The 20,660-nt window shown below is 38.8% G+C and overlaps 1 protein-coding gene across 2 annotated transcripts; it reads right to left on the bottom strand.

Moving 5' to 3' along the window:
- Nucleotides 1-990: 990 nt before the first annotated feature.
- LCA5 (lebercilin LCA5) lies at nt 991-16,599 on the bottom strand. 2 transcript variants are annotated; one of them, XM_072408558.1, is made up of 8 exons: nt 16,390-16,599; nt 15,145-15,515; nt 13,029-13,558; nt 11,995-12,132; nt 9,440-9,536; nt 8,138-8,271; nt 7,281-7,443; nt 991-2,553 (listed from the first exon to the last, which is right to left on the bottom strand). In XM_072408558.1, exons 2-8 carry the CDS (start codon nt 15,494-15,496, stop codon nt 1,787-1,789), a joined length of 2,181 nt encoding a protein of 726 aa, XP_072264659.1. In that variant the 5' UTR covers nt 15,497-15,515; nt 16,390-16,599; the 3' UTR covers nt 991-1,786. The 2 variants fall into 2 exon arrangements, with proteins under 2 accessions (XP_072264659.1, XP_072264658.1); XM_072408557.1 differs by having other exon boundaries at nt 16,350-16,599.
- Between the last annotated feature and the right edge of the window lie 4,061 nt (nt 16,600-20,660).

A 20,660-nucleotide genomic window follows, 5' to 3' on the forward strand; every position in this document is an offset into this window, starting at 1 on the left:
ATTGGGCTCCTTCTTTGATCAATATATACACCCCAAGCAAGTTGGCTTTTTACCTCATCATCAGGCTCCAGATCAGACAAGGAAAACAACAGATCTCAGCTATGGTATTAAGGGGAACAGGGATGGGAGCCAAGATAGGGAAGCTATGCTCCTATCACTATTTTCACATAAAGCATATGACAGCCTGTTTTAGGAATACTTGGAATAAAAAAGCTTTGGCCCTGCATTTCTTAGGATATCTTCTCTGTATTCAACTCCTTTAGCACACATAGCTATTAAGGGACACTATTCACCATTAATTCAGATTCGGTGGAGTACTAGGCAGGGATGCCCTCTTTCACCACTGCCATTTACTTTAGCTATTGAACTGTTGACAACAGCAATTAGACATGATCTGTACTCTGACAAGGACTTTATAAAACAATCACTATTGACTAAATCATACATCAACTTTTAGAATACCAAAGGGCTGACTTCACTTTGGTAATCTTTTACTGAGTGGGTAGTTTATTTAATACATGGTTAGATGGCTGTTTCGGCTTAATTGCAATTGTGTGAATAAATAGATTCCTGGTTTTCACTGTATATCTTTGGTATCATGTGTTAGCCTTTCTGCTTTTCTATGTGTAAAATATCCTTCTCCACACATTTCTAAGTATCAGCAACTTCCTTAAAAACCAATGTAGACTACAAATTAAAACCTCCTATTTCACATTACATCATAACAATACCAAAATCACAATTGTGCAATAATGCCCATGATCTGTATGTTAGTGTTGCTTAATACAGTACTATGCTCAAAATACTTTCATAAACATGAAAAGATTAGGATCCATTTACCTACATTTTGGGGGTGTGGTCCCAAGATCAACTGCATATAACAGTTTGAAATTGCTCAGGATCCTCTTATGACTATGGCTAGTGATCACATGCAGTCTCAAGTCTTCATTGCAAAATAAATATTTTATTAATAAATAAAATATTACCCCCTTAAGGTTGAAGTGCCACAAGTTTAATGCTGTAATTATGAGATTACTGTATTTATTAAATAATACATTAAAAAATAGATTACAAAACATTTTTATGTGTTAGTCTATACAAAAACAAACAGAGAAGGGTTTCTACTGAAACAGTATATTAAATAAAATGTTTTATGTTTTTAAAAATATATTTCAGGTATGTAACCTAATGTAATTTACAGCTACTGATGCTGAAGCTGCAAACTTTTGCCTGGGCCTCTAGATATCAATACTGTAATATTGGAATGTATCTAACAAACATGAAATATCCCGAAACATGCTACTCCCTGTGTCCTTAAAGTACCTTAAAGCAGGACAATCAAAGAAAAATTATTCTATCTCCCTGGTTCATGAGCCTATTAGCAGCTCAGCCTCAGTAGTGATAATAGAATTAATAACAGATTAAAAGTTAAGAGAATCCAAACAACTCTGTCATTGGAAGTTTTTCTTTTCATTCATTATTGAAGTTTTCATTTAGACTAGGCTCCTTTCATGAGAAATAATGCTTATTTTAAATATAAAAAAGATTTTTTTCACATAATGGATTAATTGAAAAAATTAATTTGTACAACAAAACATTTTCTGCATGTACAACCACAATGGTCACAAGTGAGGTAAATTAATTAACTAGTTTTTAAAGAAATCCATATAGATATGTGCAATAATTTATTAAATGACATTAACAAAAAATGGCTGTTATTACATTATATAATGCCCTGACATGGAATTGTTCAACAGTTTGTGATCAGGCACATTCACATCCATTTCTATAATGCTACTTCTTCAATTTCATCCTCGAAGGAATCAATAGCCTTTACTATTGGCCTGCCAGGAGGGTGCTGTGTGCGGTGTCTACTTGAGCCCATGGTTTTCCCATCACTGGTGAAGTGTAGGTTGCCTTTTCCTTGTTTGTTTTGTTCCCAAGGCAGAGTCTTGCTAGCATCAATGTCAGTGACTCTACTACTGCTAGAAGAAAAAACAGTTTGATCATTGCCTTTTGAAACTGAAGGCAGCGCAGTAGTGGAGCTCCCGCCAAACAGCTGTTCCATTAAATTTGATTTCTTTTCTTTTTTAATTTCAAGCTTGGTGGTGCTTATTATGGGCTCTGCAGAAACATTTTTCTTTTGGCTGTTACTAGGTGATCTTCCTTTCACAAAAGATGGGGTATAGCTCCCAAATGTAATATCCCCAGTGTTGTCATTTGGGATTTCATGACTTGGGACATCTCTCTCTCTCCCTCCATGAACTGGAAGTCCATTGAACAATTTTTCAGTTGGCTCTGTGAACTTGTATGTTTTTTGTTTTGTTTCAGTCATGTCACTTTTAACTGCTGTATCTCCAACAGATATTGTGGAAAAATGTTTAGAGGAATCAGTGTAAAATGGGTCCTGGTTTTCTCTGTCAATTTCAAACATTTTTGCAAGCAAAAGTTCTTTTCTGCGTCTGTCTTCTTCAGTCTTGTTTACGGTTTCTTGGTGAAAATGTTTTTCTTGGTCTTCTTTCCTTTTTCTTTCTGACTCTTCTTTTTCCCATTCTGCAAACATTGTAAAAGGTAGCACACATTCTGAACTGAACTTGGATTAAGACAAACAATCAAAACAATTAAAAATCAGCATTCAGCTAGAAGACTTTTACAAACCATATTTACCTACAGAAAATGTATTGTATAGGATCACAGGGTTGGAAGGTACATTTCCCCTATATATGGAGGCTGGTCCCTCTAAACTGGTGTGTTGGGAAAGGAGTCCTGGATTATTTTTCCATTAGGCAACTATGTTGCTGTATTACACTAGTTGTCACTGGACCTGGACTCCAGACTGAAGGGGAAGGATTAGGTGGGCTTCTTTAGTCTATCTGAATACACACCAAGAGTTACACCTGCCCAGCAGGAAGGTGGGAATTCCATAGGGGCTCAGGTGTGCAAGATGGAGAGGAAGTAGAATTGCAGGAACAAGCTTGTGGGGGAAATTAAGCTAAGAAGCGGTGTTGCTGTTACATGGGAAGCTGTTGATGCTGACATGATTTAGTTGATATATGGACTTTGGAAACCCCAGGCTGGGGATTGGACCCTCACAAGAGACTTGTATTGGACTCATCCTTATCGTGAGGATGTTCTGATGGACTATGGACAATTACACTACTAGGCTGAAGTAAGCCATTTTCTGTTTTGTTTATGACCCCTGAGTTGCTGAAAAGAAGCTGTTTTTTTAGTTATCCAAATAAAGACTTGTGTTTGTTACACCCTTTTGGTGGAAAGCGCGCTGGCTTCGGTCTGAGCTAATCCCCAGGTTTTACAACTGGTGCTAGGAAGCGGGCAGCAGCACTGCAGAAAAAGTTTTTGTTTAAAAATGAAAAGTGACATTTAAAGGGCTAGGCTCCCAAAATTTTTGCTATGGAGGAGCTGCGGCGACAACAGGCACTAACCACTGTGCAGCTACAGAGGAGCATGGCCAGCCAGCAGGAAGCCACAGAGGCTCAGATGGTAGTGCTTAGGGAAGCAACGGCAGCCTAAGCTGCGGACTTACGGGACTCCAGAGGCAAAATCAAGGATGTTGGCTGAGACTGTGCAGCGGCTAACAGAGGGACAAAAAACCATGAGGGTTGCCTTAACAACCAGGCCATGAGGGGAGCCAGCCATTTTCTCTAAAAGTTGACATTCACAGATGATGTTGAAACCTTTCTATTAAAGTTTGAGTGGACTGCTGCAAGGGAAGGGTGGCTCTGAGATAAATGGGCTGGCCTCATCGCCTCTTTCCTGGCTGGAGAACCACAGAAAGCCTATTATGACCTTACCCCGAGAGACTCCTAAAATTATGACTGGCTCAAAGAGATCCTTGCCTGTCTGGGAGTTACTACCACAGTCAGGGCACAGCGGGTGTTTAAGTAGATACTGCATCAATCTACCCCCTCGGTCCCAGATGCATGATCTCATACAGTTTGTTACCAAGTGGCTGCAGTCTGAGACACTGACGGGTCCCCAAAATAGTGGAACGCTTTGTGGTCAACCTGTTTCTGCGGTCTCTGCCCGAGGAGTTGCAGAGGTGGGCGAGTCATGGGGACTCTAAAACAGCAGACCAGCTCGTGGAATATGTGGAGCGATACACCGGAGGAGTGAGAAACCCAATATGTGAGGTGATATTAGCGCGAGACTTTCCTTTGTTTTGGAACTTGTGAGTGAGGGGACAGAAAAAATGCATAATAAGTGGGTAGAGGATGCTCTCCCTATCACTGGGCAGGGAAAGATTCCAGTACAGCCCTACCAGGTGGGAAACGGGGGAAATGTTGATGGAGAAATTTCCCTAAAAGAAAAGTTGGGGGTTAATACTGACCTCGAGCCTGGCCAGATTGTTTCCCAGTTACAGGAACGGATTGCCATGGTCATGCTCTTGGTCAAGGAACATCCCCAGAGTGCCCAAGAGACCCAAAGCCGAATGTACAATAGAGGGGCCAGACTAAGACAATTCCAGGGACTGGGTAGCTGTGTTGATACCCACTGTGGAAAGTAAATTCCTGGCCAGGTGGCAGGGGCCTTTTCAGGTAGTGGAAAAAGTAAGCAAAGTAAACTATAAGATACACAAACTGGGAAAATGGAAACCTTATCAGCTGTATCACATTAACCTGTTGAAACCCTGGAGAGAGAGACAGTTCCCGCCATGGCCAATGCCAGGGTTGTGCCCCAAGTTGGGGTTGACAGTGTTAAAACAGCCCTTACCCTTTCTAAGTCTGAAAGTCAGCAGGTGAAAGAGTTCCTCCAGAGGAATAAAACAAAGTTGTTGGGCTTACCTGGGCTCACCCATCTGATAGAAAATATTATTGTGACAGAAAAAAATACCTAATAAGGTCTTTCTAAAACAAATAAATAACAAGGATGTTAGAACTTGGAGTGGTCCAGGCTCATCGTGCTGGTACCGAAGCCCAACGGGACCCTGCGATTTTGCAATGACTTCCAGAAGTTAAATGAAATATCGAGGTTTGATGGGTATCCCATGCCCTGAGTGGATGAGTTAATAGAGAGATTAGGCCCTGTGCACTTTATCACTACGCTGGATTTAACCAAGGGGTATTGGCAAATACCCTTGACCAATGAGGCCCTGGAGAAAACAGCTGTTATGCCCCCATCATGCATATGCATTGGTCAATTGAGGCGGTACTGTATAATCTGGAAAAGGGAGGGTTCATGGTGCACCCCGAAAAATGTGCAGTTGGGTTTGAGGAGGCAAAGTACCTAGAATACATTGTGGGTATGGGGACTGGTGAGACCTCAGGTGAACAAGGTGGAAGCATTTCAGAACTGATATAAAAATTTTTTTTTTAGGGATCGTTGGCTACTACCACAATTTGTTCCCAATTTTTCAATCATAGCAGCTCCCCCATGTGATCCGACCAAAGGCTGCAAGTCAGTAAAGATTAAATGGAATGAGGATGCAGAAAAAGTGTTCCTGGATATAAAAATGGCACTGTGCCGACGGCCCGTTTTGGTGTCGCCTAATTTTTCACTAGAATTTGTGATTCAAACTGATGCTTCAGACGTAGGATTGGGGGCAGTTCTGTCCCAGGTTATTGATAGAGAGGATCATCCCTTAGTTTTTCTAGACTAGACTCTCTCCGCTATTACCTGTCAGAGAAAATTCAGACTGATTTCCGACTACGCTCCTCTACTTTGTATGAGGAGAAATAAGATAGCCAATGCACGGGTAACAAGGTGGTTTTTCTCTCTACAGGAGTTTAAGTTTACGGTGGAACACTGATCTGGAAAGGCAAACCAGAACGCTGATGCCCTTTCAAGAATACATTGCTTCGGTGTTCAAAGTGCCTCCACCTCCTCGGGGTTGAGGCGGGGGGTTGGGTATGTACAGGATCGCAGGGTTAGATCCTGGATGCAAGGTACATTTCCCCTATATATGGTGGACGCTGGTCCCTTTTAAATTGGTCTGTTGGGAAAGGAGTCCGGGATTATTTTTCAATTAGGCAAATCCCCTAGGGGGTGAGGTGGGCAAAAGGGAGAGGATGTAGAATTGCAGGAAGTAGCCTGTTAACAAGCTTGTGAGCGAAATCAAGCTAAGAAGTGGTGTTGCCGTTACATGGGAAGCTGTTGATTTATGGACTATGGAAACCCCAGTCATGAGAGACTTGTATTGGATTCATCCTTATCGTGGGGACGTTCTGATGGACTATGGACAATTACACCACTAGGCTGAAGTAAGACATTTTCTGTTTTGTTTAAACCCCGAGTTGCTGAAAAGAAACTGTTTTTTTAGTTATCCCAATAAAGACTTGTGTCTGTTACACCCTTTTGGTGGAAAGCGTGTTCGCTGCAGTCTGAGTAAATCCCTAGACTTTACAGTATATAAACATCAAAACTGTTTTACTACACTTGTGTGTGAGAGAACTGCATCTTCCCAGCTAATATTCTGCTGTTCTCTAATGGCCAAAAAAAAAAAAACATTCTTCTGCTAGGGCTCTATATTACCACCGATTTTATATCAACACTTCTCACCAGCTGAAATAGCATGACATGACTTGTCATAGCAGAAAGCTGAAGGCTGTCACTGCTGACCTTTCCTTTTGAAGATACTAGCTACCTGGCTATCATGGTGACCTTCCTGCTTTAAAACCTTGATTCCAGACCTAGAACAAGTATGCAGATAGGTGTTGGGACTTTTCTGAACTACCAGCACTACTACTAACACATTTTCAAAGCATATTAAACATTATTTTATTTTTTCTCATGAAAATTTACTTTAGTAAAACTTTTGCCTGGAATTGCAATTTATTATAATGAGAAAGCTATGGTATCAGCCAACACTGAAACTTTGCCTAAGTCAGAAAGTTCGAACAATTTACATTTTCTGTATTCAACTCTAGCGGGCTTTCACACAACAGCTCTCATTTTCACTTTGATTGAATTTACTGGAGCTTCAGTTGTTTAACTTCACTTCTCTTTCTGTATCAAGAATCACATTCTGAACCTACATGCCAGGTTTAAATCGAGCTTGTAGCAAGTTCCTAAAAATTGCTGTCCTTCTCTACAGCTAAAAAGGAACTGGGGTGGACTGGTGAATAATAGCAATGTCTGGATAACAAAAAACCTAAGCTGCAAGCTGTGGTTGTTTTTAATATAGTATATAAAATGTAAAATCTGTGTTTGTGTGCCTCCTACAAGGTTTATTAATTAACTAGTGACAGATAATGGTCCTTTCACTTTGGCAAAAGGATGCAGTAATTTCTTGAACATCATTTTCAAGTTTTTTTTTCCACTACCTTCACGTAGTTTTCTTGCTTTGTCCTCCAATATCTTTTGCTCTTTATCTCTGTTGAGCTTTTCTTCAAGTTCACGTTTTCGTTCTGCTTGCTCTTTTTCTTTTTTCAGCTTCTCTGCTTCTTCTTTGATCTGCTTTGCAAGATTGTCTTGTTCCTTGAAAATCTAAAGAACAAAATGTCTGTAAAGTTTAACTAAAGGAAAAAATGCCAGGAGGTAAAGCCTTTTGGAAAGGATACTTTGCATCCCTCTCTCGACAAGAATGGGTTTATTTGTGCACATGCTAACGTTTTATCAATATTGGTCAGCCAATTGCCAGAGAAGAAGACACAATTCCGGAAAAAGATGGCAGCTGTCTCAATGCGTATCAGAGAGCTGTCAACGCTGAAACAGTGCAAACCAATGGGAAAGTCTGCCAAAAAGTTTAAGAATGCTTAACATACTTGACACTATGGCAGATGCTACCCAGTTTACCCGTGATACAGTTTAATGCATCGTAAATGTTGTTAAAAACTGGTCGACCAACAGAACATTTACAGAACCATGTTATATCTACTTAAGTACATTTTTGTTAAGTAGCTTTAAAGTAAACCTGCAAGAGAGACAAATTGATGTGGCCATTGATGACTGCTGAAAATACTAGTTGCCTGGTTGTCATGCTGCTTGTCTTACACACATATTGCGGCACTGACCTGGAACAAATATGCAGATAGGGCTATGGGACTTTTCTCAGGCTTTCTTTGCATACTAACTGTGGGTCACTGAAGTAGAAGAATGTGAGCAACCACATTCTATGTACTTCTCTCATGACAGGTTTACTTTAACCATTTTTACTAATATTTTAATAGATTAAGATTACCATTTCTGTAACTTCTTGCTGGTTTTCCATTGCTTCATCCAAAAAAATGGGAGGTGGCGGTTCTGGAAAAGTTGAGTCTGGGGTAGACAAAGATTCTGTTGTTTGGACGCCCACACTAATGCAAAGGTTTGTCCCTGTAACAAACGAAACAGCTTAAAAAAGTGTTGGGCAGATTATTATACATTAGAGGTCTGACAAACAATCTGTCTCAGATTTTAATGAGAAAAAAAAAAGAAAGACTAGCAATACTTTTTTTATAAACTGGATGTAAACTAGTGGAAAAAAAAAAAAAAAATTGCCGGGTTATGTATCGCACCCTGTTCTTCCCTGCTATTGACCCTCCTCACCACCACACACATACATACACCTTGAATCTCAATCCCTGCCTGTCAAATTTATATTTGATACTTGCTCTTTAACACAGCAATGGCTTCTAAACAGTGTCTGTAAACACTGTTCTGGAACTCACTAGACAGCCAGATAAAAAGGTGTGACATTCAATCTGCAGATTATATCAGGGAAAGCAACCTTACAAGGGAGTACTACTAAGTGTAGCATGAGATATATTTATGTTTTTGCCACTACATATATACAGTATATGGTCCCCAGTCACAATGCTGTATATACGCAGCATTTAGACCCCAGGAACCATATTGTATATACATAGTATACAATGTCCAGCTCCCCCCACCCGTCAATGCTGTATACAATGTATATTTCTACACCCACCTCTTTGTCATTTAGCTCTAGACAAAACTCATGTTTTTTTCCCCTTTTAAATAAATGTAATAAATAAATTGTGTTTAAAAACACAACATGGATGCATTTTTTTCATTTTAGTTTTATTGAATAATAGTAAAGCCTGTGCCCCAGCTTTATACTTGAGTAAAAGCAGGTTACGTACATTCACAGAAAAAAAAACGATAGTGGTTTTTATTAGACTACGTATGTACCTAAAAATGAACCTTTTACAACGAAGCAGGCCTAAATAAAGACGTTTATATTGACAGTGTGTTTCATTTGTCGGTCTTCATAGCCTGGTGGGGCCTAGGTAAGCACAGAAAACTTGGCTAAGAATGCAACTTGATAGAAGTACCAGATTTGGGATGTTTGTTACTTTGCATACAGGAAAGGCCCTCCCTATCAGGGAAAATGCAAAACACTTTATGACTAAAAAAAAAACCCTATCCTATGGCTATTCACCCAGTCACCCAGTCAATCTTTGGAGGAAAAACATGAGTCTAAGCATTGATAATATCACAGGTGTTTTGTAACTTTATACATGAAAATCAATAAGCTTACCTTTCTTCCTAGGAGTTATCTCTGTATCTTTCTTTGGTGAAGGCTTGGTGAGACGGTAAGCATATATATTTTTAGCATCAAGTTCCCTTTCTTTATCCTGAGTAAAAATATTGTAATAGAAAACAAATTGACATGAGCATGAGGATTATTTTTATATAAACTGTGGCAACAGAACCATGTTTTGAGCAGATTTGTTAATCTAGAACCTATAAGTCTGTTAGCTTCAAATATGAGGCTAGTAATATATAACACAACTAGTGATGATGAAACTTTGTAAAAGCATTGAGATTGCCAGAAGCAAGTTTTACAATATTTCCATAGATAAATTTGCATTTTTGGCCTGGGGGCTGCTTTTTACCACAAGTGCAGAAGCAATGTGGTAAACAAAATCTTTGCTATCTTCTTAATAGTTGGAATGCTTTTAGGTAGATCATGTACAATACTCTAAAGGCATGTTATCCGCATGTTTGAATGTAATTTCTCTGGGCAATGGGTTTCCTGCCACATCCCAAAATACATGCAGTTAGCTTATGGGCTCCCTCAAAAATTGGCCTTAGACTGTGTTTATGACATGACTATGGTGGGGACATTAGATTGTGAGCCCCTCAGAGGGAAAGTAGAAAATATATCTATGGACTTTGGAAAGCACTGTGAAATTTGTCAGAGCTATATAAATATAGGTTAACCATGATAATAATTGTCTTGTTAAACCAGGTTTGATTTCCTCTCTAGCTACTCTTTCCTGTAATTTATAGGTTTCAATGTGTCCACAAAGTGGTTTTCAATTTATCTCCAGCCAAACAGTTCTTGCTTTACCAGGCTGTGAATCTTTTCACCAGACGTAGGTGTTTCAGTCCAGAATATTTAATTCAGTCTACTGTTATTTATTTAGCTGGTTATATTAAGCTGCGTACACACTGCCAATTTTTGTCGTTGGAAAGGATCTTTCACGATCCTTTCCAACGACAAGGGAGTGCACGATGCATGAACGGTGTTGTACATACAGCATCGTTCATGCTCTATGGAGAGGGGAGAGCGACGGAGTGGCACCCTGCTGCGCGCTCTCCCCTTCACTTTCATTAGGATCGGCTGTCGTCCATCGTCCGTGGATCCGGCAGGACGGTCGTTCGGACGATGGACGACACCGACTGTACACACGGAAGATTTTGGCCCGATAATTGGCCGATGCCGATTATCGGGCGATAAAAATCTGACGTGTGTACGTAGCTATAGTCCCAAACCAATTCCCCTACATCACCAAGCATAGCTTAGGCTATCTAAACTAAAGTAGTGTTTATGAATTCCAAAATTTGCTCAGTGTATTTTAATTTGTAAATATAATATTAAAAACAGGAATTGAGCTACTTGATATCTATAACACAACTGTAAATGAAAATTTTCTCAATTTACCATACTCTGAACAATCTGTAATCCATTACATTCAAAGAGCAAACTGCTATCTAAGGAATAAACAGGGGGCACGATGTGTTGTGTACCTTCACCTCTCTTTGCTTCCAGGTTAAAATCTAGTTGCTTTCCACCTGCCATAAACTTCCCAGTAGTGCATTTTTAATCAGTTTTTTTGTGTGCAAGAAGCACTGCAAGTAGTAAGATTCCAAGGTCAAACAAAAAAAAACTGGAGTAGACTTTAGCACTACAATGACAGTGTAAAAATGAAGTACACTGTTCTGCCTTCATATCAAAAAAAGTATCAAAGTAAAATTGTATTTTTTTCCCAGAATGTACCACTAAAGAATATCAACACCGCAAAACAATGTAGTATATTTCAATTTACCAATCCATAAATGTGGTGCAGTGTTGAACCCAGATATTTTTTAAGGGGAAGAAATTTTAGGTGGGTGGCAGCCTCTGTATTGTGACTCAAATTTTTGATAGCCACCCAAAAACAGATGGTTGGGTAATGAAAAGTGGGCTGGGGAGAACACTGTGGTGATTACTTCAGTTTTCGGTTTAAGATTTATCCCCACTTTGAATGTCACATAAGCTGCAATCAATCTGCCTTTTTTATTACAAGGTGGAATGATGGGACTAGTATTTCACAATAAAGGATATTTTATCTTTTTTTTAGTAACAGAAATGTAATTTCAGACAGGATCAACAGATATTTTCTATATTTTAAAATAATATTTGTTTAAAATAAAAATGAATGAAACAACTACAAGAAATAGTAAACTTCAATATAATCATTTTTTGTTTGGGGGGTTTAGACGTGCTTTAAGTAGAATTTTGTGTTACCAGCCTACTAAAAATATGATATAATGTCAGTTTAAAGATTTCAGTTTCCTGATTATTTACAAAAACTCCAACTGCCTTCAGTGAGGTCACATGGTTAGTTGAATGTATCCACATGTGTACCACTCTAATTTCACATGCCCTCAAACCAAAAACACTTCTCTGTTAATCCCCAAATTGTTAAAAATATATCTAAATAAATTATGAGAGAAAAGCAGTATCAAAGCTTGTTTTGGATTATGTTCCGAGACTCACAAATGAAGGATGAAAAACTCTCTGAAAACCAAAACAAAGTTAAACACCTTTAACTTTTGTGTCAAGCGTTGAAGCTCTTCTTGTAATAATTTGTTTTCTTCTTGTACATCATGGACTTTCTTTTTCTCAGACAGCAACTGCCTCTGGAAGCTGTTTTGAGTCAGTTCAATATTCTTCTCAAGGTCCTAGAAGATAGCAAATGTGCATCAAAATCAGGGTTCATGATGACAAATTACTAATTGTCAATTAAATATTCAAGAAAGACCCATTAGTTAGTTGTGTGGCTGTCATGCTGAAAGGCAATGTTCTCAGATTCTAAATAGTTATGCACAGCAGACTTTACTTGCGGCATTTATTCTGCCCACCTGGCACCCCTGATTAAAATTATCCAATCCTCACCAGCCACAGATAAATACTTAATATCTTACACCTTCAGCCTTTCAGTTTTTTCTGGCTGCTCTTGTGCGGCAGGATCCATCTCCCAGGACTGAAGGCACTTTATAGTAAGCCAGTATCATAACACTGACTTTAGCTGCATATCTTGCGGCTTGCTACTGTACCTAACTCAAATGATTTCAAGAGTAATCTAGGATGCAGAAATACAGACATTCAGAAAATTACATTGTAGACTACCCTTCAGGTCAGGTGGGGCCTTGAGGCTAAACGTTTGATTTTGTTGGCAACTGGGAAGTAAAAGTGTGAAAAACAAAGGGCCTTAGATAAAGTAGAACATTATTAAATACTGTGAGTATGGTAAAAGGAACCTGAATTTCAAAGCTCTTGCCCACAATGGACCATCGTGGGTGCTTGTAATATAATCCTGATGCTGATTCAGTACAGCACTGGAGCACACAGGTGCAATTTAACTCGAGATGTCGACACTTGCAATTCAGAGTAAAAAAATGAACTTCTACAGCCCCGGTACTTGTGTGTGCCGTATGATATTTAGATTCTCCATAAATTTTGTGTCAACATGCTGAATAAAGATTTTATATATTTTCTAATGTAAAGTATAATTCAATATAAAACAGGGCTATGGTTACATAATAAATCCAAAAATTCAGACAAAAAGATTTAATACCTTTACTCGCCTTTCTCGTTCATCCAGTCTGCTTTCCATCATTTCGACTTTTCTAGTTAGCTCATCCCGTTCTGCAAGATGTCTATTTTCTGAAAGCTGCTTAAACTTTTTTAAAGTAACATTCGTCCTGTACAACTCCTCTTCCATTTCTTTCAGTTTCTTCTCTAAATTCCTCTCCCTTTCCTGGGATTTGCGAAGACGCTCCCTCAAAATCCGAACCTCATTATTATGTCGTGATAAAAGCTGCGAGATCTCATTTTCTGTATCTTCAAACTTGTTCAAAGCTTTTTCTTGCCGGAATTGCAGCCTTTTTAGAGTCTTATTTTCTTTTTGGTATTCTTCCAGTTTCATCTGAAGTTCTGATACCTCATTTCTTAGTTCATTTATCTTCAAAAGTCGAGCAGAGAGAACTCTTTTAGTAACCATATCAATGTCCTTGGGAGGTGACTCCTTGTTTAAACTTTGGGAGCGAAATCCCCATCTAGGTCCACGTTTACTTGAAGAAAACTTGGAATTCAGTTTCTTTATACCTGAAGTACAATTTTGAAATCAAAATATAAAACTGCCTCCAATAATGACCTTATTTGGAACTTCTGAGTAATAAAAGAAAGAGCACATATTCTGCTGCTCAATAACTCTTACCCACACAATCTGGAAACAAATTCATAAATATCATAGCTCTCCATAATATGCATATTTTACCAAATATTGTCCCTTTAAAAACGGCTGCAAGTACAGAAAAAAACCTAATGAATCTGCCAGAAATCAAGCGTGTACCTCACTTACTGTACTGCACAGGAATCCAACCCTGATCAGCCTTGCCCAGGTCAAGTCTGTGGACTACAGATATATCCCTATGTAATTCTGTACTCTTTCAATGTTACCTTAAAGAAGGAACCTCTGAAACCTTGAAATTTTCATTGTATTATGTATCAACAATTCTCTTACAATATTTTAGTAGAAAGGGAAGGTTGCTGGTGACTATCTGTATACTATATGCTTCCTATCCTAGGAAGGCAATGCTGCTCCTGCATAGATACAGTACGGTAGGAATTTAAAAACTGGGACAACGAATGTGTTACTGATGCTTATGCCAAAAGTATGTTAAGCTTCAGTATGTTCCAGTGTGGTATTGGGAGTATGCAACTGACCCCATCCTAGCTTTTAAACCATCTGTCACTAAAGGGGAACATCATGACTAGTTCCTGATAATACAATAACTATACAATCCATTAGAAAGGGTTTGTTATAAAGCAAACATAGTAGTCATTGATTAAAAACTGTAATATGTACAATAATGTATATGTATGCAATATGTATGATAAATAATATTAACATTTCATCCATTGGTCAGCTTGTAATCAAAAATGAGAAGGTGTTAATAAAGTGGAACTAAAGTTCTTCCCCTTTTAAAAATTGTAGATCAGGCAGGGCATTAATGCAGAAAAGGACAGGTGATGTCCCTTCTCCAATTATCATTCTTCCTTGCCTGATCCCTCTTTGAAACTGGCAAAAGAAAGTTGGGCCCCATTCGATTTCATCGGATTTCAAATCACTGAATTTACCACCTGATTTACTGTGAAAAAAAAAGACTATGTAATTGGGACATGTACTGTGCTCTAGACATTATCCAAGTAATCTTCCAACAGTTGATGAAAAAAACTTTGCCTTCTGTCAACTGGAAACAAAGTTTTACGGGGGGGGGGGAAGGCATGCAATTTTGTCTAGATATAATCACAATATCCAGTTTTTTATCTTTAAAACCTTTTAGATGAGTCTTCAACTCATTTAGGAACCACCTAATGTTTATATTTCTGAAACTTGAATTGCTTTAAAGTGACTCTGTTGCTAGTCCATTTATTTTAATGACTATGTTTTGATTAGATTAAACATAATTAAGCCCCAAACAAATTTTAGTTGTTACAAAATAAATTTACCTTATTTATCTAGGTTTAGAGAAAGAGCTGCATTACAGGACCTTTATTTAAAGAAACAAGCAACAGTTTTATAGAAAGAAAAAATGTTATGTCCAGAATTCACATATAAGAACAGTTATTTACCAAAAGGTCATAGAAAAATGGATGCACAATATTCTAAAAAACACTAATACACTTACCTCGGGTATGTACTGGAGTTACAGATCTTACATTATAGCCTGCTTTTTTGGCACGAGGAGATATGGACTTAGAGCTGGGTGTTGGGGATCTTTCAGAGCCATAGGTTGTGTTGTCATATTCATCAGAAAAATATGAATCACTATTCTTGTCTGTATCAAGACTTCTATCCTGGGGGCTTCTTGTAGCTTCCCATTCTTCCCTAGCCATGTCCTGATCACCCTTCATCCTACTTTGGTTGCTTTTCTTTTTGGATACTATGTTAGAGCTGGTAGATTCCAGGGGAGATGATGGAATTTTTCTTGTCTGTCTATCATTTTCATCATACTGAGAGTAGGGACTTCTGCTGTTCATGACCGTGACCTATTCATTTCTGAAAATATTAAACATATACATTAATATACACTGCGGTAAACAAAGGATTTTGTATCCACATCATGTGACCCATAATATCTATTCATCCAAGCAGTGATCCAGGAACCATGGACACACAGAGCATGCTTCTAGTGCAGTGTTTTCTACCAGGGTTCCCTGAGCAATTCTTCCTACTAACCCTTACACTAATGTGCTATGAGCTGTGTGTATAGTCATTATAATAGGAGTTCCTTGAAGACCTGAAATTTAAGGGTTCTTCCATGTACAAAAATAAAATGACAAAAACTGGTCTAGACCCTGAATATAGACCACAAATCAACAGACCCAATGGGGGCAATTCCCTAATTTTATTTGTAGGCAGGTTATGGCCCCTGTATCGTGACCCAACTCATCAGTAACCACCTGGCTAAAAAGTGTCGGGTGGTGCGGCCAGCTAAAAGGCTCTGAGGAGAACACTGAGCAACTCTTCCAACTGCTCCCACTTTCAAAGTTCCTATTCCAGCCTTAGGCAATATTCTATTATACAGGCAGCAAAATAAAACATACACAGGGGTTCTAACCCTTCAATAAAAAGAAAAAAAAGTTTTGTCTATAATTCCAAACTACATGTACCTCAGCAACTTGCTGTCACCTAATGAGTGCTTACCCTGCACAGCTGGTTGCTATGGTCATGCTTCTGTATGACTGAATGGAAACAATACAAAGTGTATAATATACATACACAGATATAAGTATAATATGTACCCCCACACATACACAGACATACTACAAGAGTACAGAACCGTTATTTCTTCATATATAGCAAGTACAATATGAGTGACAGTCACCCCACCTTCCTGTCATCTGTCACCCGGGCCTCACACCGCTCATACCCTGTGCCTCTCAGTACTGCGCGCCTTTTGCTGGTGTACTCAGCCTGCTTCTAATGGCAGCCCTCAGACTCCCCTGTATTTCGATTCCTTCATAAACTGCAATGTCGCAGGCAGCTCTCAGCCCTCTATTTAGACGCAGCTCCACGGTAACAGGGAAAAGGCGGAGCGTATAGCCATCGCAACCACATCGCTGAAGTGTCTTCATCGCATCACGTGACTTACACCAAGCAACCATAGGAGCAAGGGCCGGTCTCATTGGAGGAACGTAAGGCCCCGTGTGATTAGTTCCTGTCTGCTCTGTGAATCCTGTAGGGTGTACTGGTTGCTAGGATACAAGTGCAGCGCTTCTGCTGTGCCAGGCCTCCTGCTGTGTGTGTGCAGTATACAGCAACACCAACACTTACACTCCCTTCTATGTCTATGATAATATCCGATATTGTAATAAATAAGTGATGATTGATCTGATGTGTAAAAGGGGTAATGTGTAGAGGAACGAGGAGGGGAAGCATCCATAACTATATCTATATATATTCCATATTTTGATAAACTAGGCACCCTTATTAGGTTTTATTTACTAATTGTGTACCCAATGGAGGAGATTTGCCTCTATTTGTCCTGGTGACATTGACCTGATTATGATTGCATCAAGCTAAGGGAAAGAAAACAGTAAATCGGACATTCACTGAAACATTCCTTTGTGGAGAATCTTCCAGGTCCATGTGCTTCAATGGCCATAATTAATTCTCCACCAGGGAATGTTTTGCTGCTTTATTAATAGACTGCCAAGAGAGTTTGTAGGAATTTTACCTCACTTCCTGTTGTGTCTCTGTGACACAAGGGGGTGCAGAGAAATCTCCCCAACAGGGCACTGTAATAAATATATCAACAAGGGTCCTTTCTTACATTATCCTGAACTATGTAAAATGTTTCAGCTATTCATATACTTTAGTTAATAAAAATATTTTTATTGTGTGTGCACTGTGTGCAATACAGTACAAACATTAAGAATGTACAACTTAAAGAATAATTCAGAAAAATCCTCAATGAATAGCACAACAATTGTCCACCATACTGGCTCTGTTGCTTCACCTTACCTGATTGCTCACTGTCTATCATACCGCCTACCTGATGTGAGCACAAACTAAATCCAACAGGAAAAGATCATATCTGCAGAAACATGATCTGTGCTCAGTGATGGCAGAGTTTCTTCACTTGAAAACCAAAATTCATGCTGACCCAAAATATGCTATACCCAATGTCACATTGTAGCAGTCCCTTTTTGGTAAACAGTTGTATAAAACTGAATTTTAAATAAAGGTGTGTACATAAATTCGACTGCCTACTTGTATCATTCATATATGGGAAGATGACCTATTTGGGTTTTGGGGCAGCAACAGTCTGATGTCGCTCTGTCTGTTAAGCAATAGGGTCAAAGCAGGTAGCAACAAACTCTAAGGGCTCTAATCATAAAACAGTGAATCTGACATTCCCTTTAACATTCTCCGGTGGGAATCAATTACTGCCATTGAAACACATGGACCGGGAAGATTCCCTCAAAGCAATGTCTAATATTGTTTTTTTTAAATAGAACCCTAGCTATTAGTACAGGGAAGTGCTGTTGTTCTACTGCCATACTTTGTGGATGTCCAATGCCAGCTGTAGCTGTACGGCCTCATAAAGCTGCTGGCATGGGATCTCCAGAAAAGTGCCAACAGCTGGGTACTATGTGCATATGTAGGTGAGCACATGAAGAAGGTAACGGAGGTAGATCATTGTTTACTGACCCTGAGAAAAACAAGTTTCAGTGGGTGGGGATTGGGCTTTGGGGGATTAGACTGGGCTTTAGAACGAGCAACAGTTTAAAGACACAATCTTCATCCTTAAATGTATTCACATTATAAATCTTACCCATCAGCAGTCACTTTCAAGAAGGAGGGAGTGGGGGTCATGTTTAGCATCATCTATACTCTGATACAGTGAGCCTTATTGTTTAAGCTCTTAAAGATTGGAGAACATATGCTATCATAGGAGAACCTGGGTGATACAACAAACCTTTCATTTATTTTTTTAAATGTGCTATTAGTTCAATCCTGGATTAGATCCATTCTAAATTTGCTGGATCACCCACGTTCTCCTGTGATAGTCTATCTTCAACAGTCTCTGAGAGCTTTATTAAATTAGGCCCAATGTAGTGACCTAGAATGTAATATCAAGACATTCAGGTTATCAGGCGTTGTGAATATCTACATGTGTGATATGCATTACATATAGATTTCTGGCTGTGAGGCTGGCCACAGCAAATGACTCATGGTCAGGATTACATGGAGTGATTGCATGGATTGGAATGTAACAGAATGGGAAGTTATCCAAAGACTGCTCCACTCTTTTAACACACAATGCTCTTGAAAAGCTAATATCAAGTCCAAAGGTGTTTTCCAGAAATGGTCTTAGCATTAAGCTAGTGACTGTAGAGACTTGTTCTACAGAGATTTTTTTTATTGGTTCAGCTAGTAGTCTTCCATTAGTGTGTTGCCAAGTGTGTAATACATTGTTACTAGCAATTTCCTCCTCCAGCACTCCAGCAACCAGGTTTTGTATTCAAACTTTCAGATTCTTCAAGTTCAAATGTAAACTAGAAAATAAGGATAGCTATATCTCCCATTCCTAAGTGAACAGCTTAAACACCCTGAACAAATCATCCTTATTGTCTATTGGGTGTTGCCAGTTTCTGGTCTGCACTAGGTGTATATGGGCATTTTTAGTGTAGTAATGAGGCATCATTGACAGTTCCTATATATATAAAATTCAACCAAACTTCTGTATAGGCTTTCCTGACTAGTAAACCACTACCATAAATTATTCATAGCTATAAACAATCCCTGCATGCTAATGCAATAAATTATAATGCAGTTGTTGAAAGATTCTTCTTATTTGTCTTGCAGACATATGCTTAAATTAGGAAAACTGCCTAGAAATAATTAATATTACAGTATATATATAGCACCATCATAATATGCAGTGCTGTACAAAGTTCATAGTCATGTTACTAGCTGTCCCTCAAAGGGGCTCACAATCTAATGTCCCTACCTCAGTCATATGTCATTAATTTAGTCTAAGGTCAATTTTGGGGGAAGCCAATTAACCTTCACTGCATGTTTTTGGGATGTGGGAGGAAACTGGAGTACCCGGAGGAAACCCACACAAACATTGGGAGAATCTGCTCACTCCATAAGATAGTATCCTGGCTGAGATTTGAACCTAGGACCCAGCACTGCAAAGGTTGGAGTGCTAAGCAACCACACACAACAACTATTAGTATATTGCTAAATGTTAACCTAACCTATAAAAAACAAAAAATACAGTGCACCTGACTTCCTTACAGGCATCTCAAACTAGTTTTGTGGACAAGTATAGAGAGGCACAACTTTACTGGTGCCTACCTGTTTCACATACTACCAGAGGGTGCTGAGGGAGGGAGCCCTTGGCCTTATTCACTACTCTAAATCCTTTGGTAATTTTGTCACTATAATTGAAAGGAGTGTGATTATATATTGTGGAAAAGTGGAAATTTAGATGATTAGGGAACTAATTTTTTTAATTTGTGTTAAACTTCAGAAGGCCATGAATTCTTGTGCCTACAGTAGAAAACTTCAAAGTGTGAGTGGTTGGTGTAAACAATGAGTGAAAAGTATCCTCCAAGCTTAGTTGTGAAGAAGTGGTGTGCCATCTTCCATCATTTAGATCAAGATTTTGCAATCTGCATTAATTTGTAAAGGGGCAGTAATACCAGTCTACTGATACTAGCAGCCTAATGTAATGAATACATTTATGCCTTGATCACAGTCTTTTACCATCTCTTGCAAATAGTTTGCAGTCTCTGGCCAACTGTTGTGGCAGGTCTACAGTTTTTGATAAAGTGTCAGCAATCCTAAACTGGGCTGAAAGCTTAAAATCCATTCTGAGATTCCTAGGCTTTGCAAATTGTTTTAACAGTTTATTAGGGATTACTCAATTGATTACTCAATTACCCTACCCCTGACTGACCGCTGACGATTTTCTCCTTTTTACTACGCTGAATATAAATTGTTCACCAAGAGTACTATACAGGATACCAATAGGGAAGCTTTATGTCACTGCTTTAAACTACTTCAAAACAACTTTTAAGCTATATTTTAAGCGTCTAATTTCCAGCCATATTAACCTTTATTGAAGGAATCAGAACAAAGACAGTTGTTGGCACTATATCCTAATTAACACCTCCAGGAACAGTA

Source organism: Pyxicephalus adspersus, chromosome 4 (assembly GCF_032062135.1).
Source record: "Pyxicephalus adspersus chromosome 4, UCB_Pads_2.0, whole genome shotgun sequence".
Lineage (NCBI taxonomy): Eukaryota > Metazoa > Chordata > Amphibia > Anura > Pyxicephalidae > Pyxicephalus > Pyxicephalus adspersus.

Bases quoted from the DNA above. Each gene is read 5' to 3' on its own strand.
- LCA5 (XM_072408558.1), bottom strand. From the start codon at position 15,496: ATGAACAGCAGAAGTCCCTACTCTCAGTATGATGAAAATGATAGACAG. The intron at 7,444-8,137 runs GTAATCTTAATC...TTTGTTCTTTAG, and splicing joins AGCAAGAAGTTACAGAAATG to ATTTTCAAGGAACAAGACAA. The intron at 2,554-7,280 runs GTAGTGGAAAAA...CAATGTTTGCAG, and splicing joins AGCAAGAAAACTACGTGAAG to AATGGGAAAAAGAAGAGTCA.